Consider the following 8,367-nt stretch of genomic DNA (forward strand, 5'->3'; position numbering starts at 1 on the left):
CCCCCGGGGTCCGGCCCGCGGGTGTCCAGGAGGCCGGCGGGAGCATGGGCCGCCTGCGTGATGCCACCGGCGGCTACGCTTCAGCTTAGTTTGTAGAATTTGTCACTGAGCCCCTTCTTGTGCCCGCTCCTGTCTGGGGACACTGGGGGAGCCCGAGCCAGATCCGGCCCCTGGGTCCACAGAGGACGGACTCGAACACCTGCGTACCTCACTGGGCTGCGGGGCTTACCTCTGCTTTTCCAGCCCGTCTGCCTTCCTGCTTTGGATTCCGGCCACAGGGAGGAACCAGGAAAACGGATGAGAAGAAGCTGGAATTTGAATTGGCAAGAAAAGTTTGGGAGTGTCCTTTTGGACCATGACAGTATTTAGTGGGCTGGTGTCGTTAACATGTGGTACTTTCCAAAGCCCATTCTCAGCCTCTTCTGAGGAATGTTTCTATTCTGATAGTAGGTACCTCAATAAAACGTCATTAATACCTGCGTTTTACACATTAAGAGAAAAACACAATCGCAGATAATCACGTGTCCAACCCAGATGTGGACTTGGAACTGACCTCCAGGCGCAGTGTTATTGTTTAAACTTGAAAGTCAGAGCTCCTGTGCCCTACCATTCTGCCAGTGCTCGCAAGCCAAGAGACTCAGCTTTCACCCTGGGCCGGAGGGTGGCACATAAAAAGGCTTTCATATTGCTGAAATGGGAAGAAGAGGGAATAATGCATTAACCTGGCCCAAGGTAAACGACGCACATCGTGAAGTCTGTGAAGCTTATTGGAAAAGTAGAGTGGGAAAAAATGCGGCAAACTATTGTTTTCAAGTGATTCACAAATGTGAAAATGTTTTGTCAAGTGTAAAAGGTTATACAGTATGTATTTTCCAAATATATTTTTTCACTATATATTCATCTCTACACTGCCTCAACCGCGCCTACAACTAATACATTATTAATTGCTATTGAGAAGCCACTTATATAGCAAACATTTTCCATCTTTTTAGACACACGGAGCTTTATTCAAACAATATGAGAAACGTTCTCAGTGACACAAGTGACTGTTTCATTTGTTTTTTGAATTATTTTAAAGCTTCTTACTAGTGGCAAGTACCATGTCCGCCCTGCCTGGAATTCTTACATAGAATCTTTTCATTATTATTATCATCATAGGTGCTCTACTGCTCATCTAGACGGGGTGTTCAGAAATCTTTGTACTCCCTTGCAGTTTATAATTCTAACACTGGACTAATACACCAGAGAACTTAATTACTCCCGAGGAAAATGAGCTGTGGTAGAGACGTAATCATGGAAGAATGCCCGTCACTAATCCTGCACATAGCAATCGTGCTTACCCTACTCATTTGTGACCACTAATTCCTCTTCATTCTTCTGTTGTTTAAATTAACATCCTCACAGTCATCGTGCTTCTTTGACCCCCATCAAGACCTCCAATCCATTGGGCTCTTTTACTTTCCTTCGGTCATTTTCCCACCTACGGCAAAACCCACCTTGAAAACCCACCATGACCCAACTTTGGGTTGCACCCTGGAAATGTGCTTGACTTCCCCACTTCCAATTATTTCCGCCTAGCACAGTCTAAGACCTGGGTAAACCCGACTAGCTACCTGCTGTGCTGCACAGGAGCAACTGATTCTCACCAGAGAAGCATGCATACGACCAGGCTTATGGGGCTCCTTTCAAATAGCAGCCATAGAACTCAGACAAAGAGGAAGAAAAGAAAGGAAGGGGAGATGAATGGAATAGAAGGGGTGGAAAGGGGCAGGAAAGAAGGAAGTAAAAGGGAGCAGAAAGATAAATCTCAGACAGGTTTTGGGTGGTACAATAATTAGATAAATCTTCCAAAGTATGTAGACTCTTGCTTAGACTGTGGTGATTTAAAACATACCTGCCATTTCTTTGACTCTCTTCCCACCAAAAGGTAGAATCCAGTTCTGCACTGGAAAGTAGAGGCTAGATTTAGTGGCTTGTTTCAAGTGACTAGAATGTAGAAGAACTGACAGGGCATGACTTTTGAAGCCAACATAGAACTGTTTAACAGAAATGAGTGGAATGTTTCATTGTATGATTTGTTACCCCGATATACCTCCAAATATAAGTGGGTTTTTTTTTCAATCACATGCAATAAATAAATTTAAATAGTTTCTTATTGGGCTGGGGATTCAGCTCAGTGGTGCCGCCGCCTGACTCAAGTGTAAGGTCCCAACTTCTAACCCCATACCAAAAAAAAAAAAAAAAAATCCCAATTACCCCTAATTAGTTCCTTCTTGTAAATGTGCAGAGTTACACAATTTTAAGTAACAGCTGATTTTTATTAGTGTTATTTTTATTGACACAATAATTATTCATGTTTGCCAGGTAATGTGATGTCTTGAAGTACATGTAATGGGCCATGATCAAATCAGGGTGACTGGCACACTCATCACCTTAAACTTTTATCATTTCTTTATGGTTAACACGTTCAAAATCCTCTCTTCTGTTCTGAGATGTACAGTATATGCTTGTGAATTATTTACCCTGCTGTTCTGTAGGATCCCAGAACGTATTCTATGTACCTGTATCGTGCTTGACCAGGGACTCTCTTCTTCCCTCCCCTTTTTTCATCTCTAGTAATTATTGTTCTATTCTCAAATTTTATTAGACCAGCAGGTTTTTTTAGATGCTACAAAGCAAGGTCATATAGTGTTTATGTGTCTAGACATGCAAAATTTTTAAGACTTTCTGTTTCTGTTAGCTGGGTGTGGTGGTACAGATGTATAATCCCAACACTCTGGGAGACTGAGGCAGGAGAATCGCAAGTTGAAACTCAGCCTGGGAAATCTAGCAACATAGTGAGACCTTGTTTGAAGATAAAAGATGAAAAAGGTGTTGGGGGTGTGACTCAGTGGAAAGGCCCTGGGTTCAATCCCTAGTACCAACAGTTAATTAAGGATATATCTGTTTCTTTCTTCCCTTTCTAAATATTAAAAAGATAAAGATTATTACTCTGCCCAGTTATGTGACTGAAAGACTCCAGTCTTGCTCTCAACATATTATAAAAGGTGTCCATGCCCAGCTGTGCAGCAGGTTGGTAGGTTAGCATCCCTACTTCCTCACACCATATCATAGCACATGTTAGGTGGGTAAAGTCCCCATGTCATCCATGGCACGAAGTCCTCTCTACAATGTGACCCTATAATTTCCTCGCTGTAGTCATCCCAGTTGCAGAATAGGAAGGCCAGCTGGGAAAAGCACAGCAGCAGTATTTGCAGTGATACAATCAAGCAGGCACTAAAACGCATATTGCTGCCCTCCCGGACCACACCAGAACAGCCCAACTTTGAACAGACTTTGCCATCATGCATGCAGAAGAGTGATGGGTATCAGTGATTTCAATAATGTTGGCTGAGCAAGGAGGGTGACATGGGGGCTGACAACTACAGGACCGTGAACATCCAGCCCCCTGCAGTTGCAAAGTTGTCACTCTATGGTTTTTATCAGCCTACTGTCTTATTTCCTGGTGATCCCCAAGTCCAGCAAGGATCTCTTCTGAATATGAAACCTGACTGTTCAGCAGCCTATTGAACAAATCCTTTAGATATCTCGGGAAATCCTGCAACTCAATGCAAAATGTCTCCACTCCTTCTCTCTATACACCCTTCTTTCCCTTCCCTCCAAGCTTCTAGGATCATATTTGATTGCTTGCCACCGCTATGCCCAAATTAGAAATCTGAACACCAGCCTTGTCCATTCCCTTTTTGCTTCTGTCCATAGGCAACTAATGAGCTAGGTGTATAAATTCTACATCGCTACACTTCATTTTTGTGCTGCCTTTTTTAGCCTGGGTTGCTAACTCTCCTCTCCACTTTTGATCTTGCATCTCTCCAGCTCATTCTCCACACTACAGTCAGAATAATCCTGCTGAAGCAGGCATGGAGGCACACGCTTGTGTTCTCAGCACTGGGGAGATTGAGACAGAGGATCACTGTGAGTTCAAGGCCAGCCTGACCTACAGAGCAAGACCCCCAAAAACCAAACCAAACCAAAAGAATGAGTTTGCTAAAGCACAAGTCTGATCTTCACTCCCCTGCTTGAAATTCTCACTAGGTCCCCCCAATTTGGGGACAAACATCCAAACTCCTTTTTGTGGCAATCATCTTGCCCCAGCTATGGTCCCTACCCTAATCTCTCTCTCCTTCCCTCCCTCCCTCCCTCTCCCTCTCCCTCTCCCCCCCCCTCTCTCTCTCTCTCTCTCTCTCTCTCTCTCTCTCTCTCTCTCTCTCTCTCTCTGCAGTATTACGGATCAAACTCAGTACCTTACACTTGTGAGAGAGGTGGCAGAACCGGAGTTAAATCCCTGGGCCTTCTACCCTCATCTCTTGACATTCTCTTCTTTACACTGTGCACATCAGGCATGCTGAACTATGGCAGTTTTGTGAATTTATCATAGTCTCTCCCTTACTCTGAGCCATTATATACAAGAGGGTGAATGTTATAGTGAATGTTTAAATTAAAAGTGTGTATTACAGTGAAAGACATTGTTCCCAATAATGAGAGACAATTGCCAGAAATGGTGGGATAAGTATGCTCAAATGAGGGAGGGTATCCTAAAAAGGATTAATGATGATGTAGTTTTACTGTAATAATTGTTTTATTCACATGTTCACCATATTCTTTCATCACCTTCACTGATCAACATTTCTGTCAAATGAAAACATTGCAGTGCAGCCTCATCCAACTTATTCACCTGAACGGACACTGTGTGACTTTTGGCTCTTCCCCTAAATCAAAATGACCATGAAAGGTAAATGTTTTGAATCAATTCAGGACATCACAACAGTTCAAGTAAAGACACTGAGGAGGACTTCTGGGACTGCTTCGGAAAGTAGCAAGAACAGTGGGTAAGTGCTTTGAGAAGTATTGGCAATGTGTCTTTTACTGTAATTTTTAAATTTTTTTGAATATTCACTCTATTTTTGATCAAACCACAAATGCTATTTCCATATGCCTGGAGTGTTCCCTGCAGTCATCCTTCCTTTATCTGTCTAATTTCTACTCATCTCCAGGGTTCCCTCTCCCAAACTGAGCTAGCCTAAGTATATTTACATTTTCTACTCAACCATGTTATAAAGTAGAAAAGACCTTGGGTCCCAGACTCAAAACACTGTGGACCACACAAGAAGTTTGTCTCCAGAGTTCAACATGCAACTGCCTCTTCCTATCCAACTGAATTCATCCTATCAGTCTCTATCAAACTGGATAGGGTGAGTCTGCCAAGAGAAGAACTTCGTGTAAACATATTGACAAGAGTTCACATTTTGAGCCTACAAAGCAGACTCCGAGCCTGCACTGTAGATACTGGTAAATTTACCAATAAGCTTCCTGAAGGCTCTTACAGCCAGCTGGCCCTCCTAGGTGACATCATCATCATCATCATCATCATCATCATCGTTACTATTATTATTATTATTTGGTACTGAGGATCAAACTCAGGACCTTGCATGGCAAGCAGGAGAACCACTGAGCTAAATCCCTGGCCCTCCTAGAAGACATAATTGGAGTTTTACAGAGCTTAGACCAGCACATTTCTGTCTCCCCTGGTAAGTGGAAACTCACTGATAGGAAACTCCAGAGACCATCTAGTTCAAACAGTACTTTGCTTAAGGCCATAGGTGACTTAAAATAGTCCTAAATTTTAAAGTAGTATATTGTAGTCATGGCTCAAATAAACAAATAAAAAATGCTCCTGCTGACAGAGCACAGGGGCGGCATGAGTGGAGAATGGAGATGATAATAGATTTCAGTTGATATGATTATTTGCAATATTTAAATTATTGTTATGTACAAAAATTGTCTGGGTGAAAGAGCCCCCCTTATCTATATCTATTGTACCAAAATAAGAGTGGGAGTTTTATGAAAGAGAAAAACCTACTTCATAATCATGACAATAACCCTTTTTTATGTTACCACTTCTAAGTGATATTGGAAGAAAGTTTAACGTCACCATTAGGGAGACAACAAATATAACACTATAAACATTTTTAAAACTTTTCAGGATAATGCTTATTAAAGTTACTTGGATAAAATATAATCCAACAATAGTTTATTGAACAATTTTGAAAAATATATTAGATGGACATTTGTTTGACTAAATAATAAAAATTAAAGAACAACTTTGAAAAAACATACCTTTTCTTTTTCTTTTCCCTACTGCACAGTGTGGCCTTCAAGAAAAATGGCTAACTTGCTCAATTTGTTCGAAATCCACATTTCACTAGAAACTGCACTATGTGTAGTGGATTGTTTGTTTTGTTTTTTGACAGAGACTTGCTCTAAAATTCAGGCTGGCTTCAAACTCATGGCAATCACTCTCCCTCAGCCTCCCAAATATTACAGGTGTACATCACCACACCTGGCATATGCTGCTTTTGTATTTTGAAACAGTGGGAAGAAATTTAAAGCTAATGGATAATTGAGATTTATGATGAAATGTAAGTGGGAAAAAGTATTTAAATCTTCTGCTGTATAATGCAGAAAAATTCTGAGATCATGTATAACCAACCTACTGGAGGAGAGAGAGGGAGAGAGAGAGAGAGAGAGGGAGAGAGAGAGAGAGAGAGAGAGAGAGAGAGAGAGACAGAGATGTCAACCCTTTAACCCTGTAGTGGAGCAATTTTAAGTTGAAAAGAGGAAAATAAGTACTTTGTTCCTCCATATTGAGAAACTTGCTGAATTTAAAATACTGTCAGATAGACTAGAATAAAAAGGGACCATTGTATCCCTTCCTCCAACTTGGAAAGTTAAAGACACTTGGAAAGATCCAATCATTTTTCAAAACTTCAGACAGTTGGACCAACCGAGTTATTTTTCATGCCTGCATAGTAGTTTCAGACTTCCTTAGAAAATTGGCTTGAATACAACGTGCTAACAGTTTAAAGGGAAGCACATCTATTTTTGTTTGGTTTTATTTATTTGTTCGTTTGTTTTTTGGTACTAGGGATCAAACTCGGATCCTTGCGCTTGCGAAGCAGGCAGCAGAACTACTGAGCTAAATCCCTGGCACTATTTTGTTGTATTTTTAACCTTTTGACTTGTTTGTTTGGGTTTGGGGAATTATTGACTACTAAAGTTTGGGATAAGTATAAATCATCTAAATAAATGCCTGCCAGATGTTTGCATTGTATTATAACTTGCTTAGTCAAGAGACCATTTATCTTAGGATGCTCTTTTTTCATGGAAGAGAAGTACAATTTGTTATGTAGCTTTGACTGGACAACAAAATTTTCCACAGTTGTAAAATGCTCCGCAATTCAATAAAATAGAGGTAAAATATGGGATTATCCATTTTGATTTGAAAGAGCTTTGCTAAGTAAATCTGTTCAATGCTGAGAAACATTACCCTGTTGAAGGCTGCAAACACTGGATGAGTTTCTTGCTGTTTTGTTCTGTTTTTTGAGATAGGATGTAATTCAGGCTGGCCCTCCCATGTAGCCTCAAGCTCCCAACAATCCTGCCTCAGCCTCCCAAGTGCTGGGATTACAGGTGTGTGCCAAGGTACCTGGCTCTGGATACACTGGACCTTGCAGTGGTTACTTGGCTGCATAACTTACATAGTGTAACGTTTCATTGTGAAGATAAAATAACTAAATAGAGACCTTGTAGCTAAGATTTATTGAGCACTTGGTAGCACTGTTCTAAGCTGCTCTCTTATTTATCATTCCTACATTATTTGTTGTTCCTCACAACAGTCCTGTGAGATAGAAAGCACAGGTTTAGGGACATTGAGTAACTTGCCAAAAACCAAGATGTGACTGAGCCAAGATGGGAAAGCAGGCAGTCGAATGTCAGAGCCCGTCCTGTGAAGGATTTCAGATCCTTGAGTACTAACGTAATATTCATGCTAGTATTATTTTGTGAGGTTCAGTGTTTTATTTACGTATTTATCTGTATGTTTTTAAAACATAGCTTTCATTATATGTAACTGTGTGGTCTTCACAATTTCCACCCTTCATGTCTTCATCAACATTAGACTGTTCAAAAAAAATCAGTCCATGAGCACAGTGTGGTGGCACACTCCTGTCATCTCAGCACTCAGGAGGCAGAGGCAGGAGGATTGCCATGAATTCGAGGCCAGCCTGGGTTACATAGTGAGTTCAAGGGCAGCCTGAGCTACATAGCAAGACTCTGTCTTAAACAAACAAACAAAAACAATCCACAAGATTTCATTTTTAATTTGCTTTTATTTTAAATACTTATTTGTTTATTTGCTCATTGAAGTTAAACAGCAAATCAGAAGGCTATGAACTGTATTCTGTACCTCTGTGATGGAGGGGGTTGTTCTGGCTGGATTTGGTGCTGGTTTTAGTTTTGATTTTGGTTAGA

At 41.0% G+C, this 8,367-nt stretch overlaps 1 protein-coding gene across 1 annotated transcript in view; it reads right to left on the minus strand.

Moving 5' to 3' along the window:
* Eea1 (early endosome antigen 1) overlaps positions 1 to 3,350 on the minus strand; it is a 114,254-nt gene extending 110,904 nt beyond the window's left edge. The window contains exons 1-3 of the mRNA XM_033763496.1: positions 3,103 to 3,350; positions 608 to 688; positions 230 to 308 (exon numbers count right to left, since the gene is read on the minus strand). Of these exons, the coding sequence (XP_033619387.1) occupies positions 230 to 308; positions 608 to 688; positions 3,103 to 3,350 (408 nt within the window). The remainder of the gene's footprint in view (positions 1 to 229; positions 309 to 607; positions 689 to 3,102) is intronic.
* Positions 3,351 to 8,367: the final 5,017 nt, after the last annotated feature.

The sequence above is a fragment of the Fukomys damarensis genome, unplaced genomic scaffold (assembly GCF_012274545.1).
Source record: "Fukomys damarensis isolate Sample0158 unplaced genomic scaffold, DMR_v1.0_HiC HiC_scaffold_15, whole genome shotgun sequence".
In the NCBI taxonomy this organism is placed as follows: domain Eukaryota; kingdom Metazoa; phylum Chordata; class Mammalia; order Rodentia; family Bathyergidae; genus Fukomys; species Fukomys damarensis.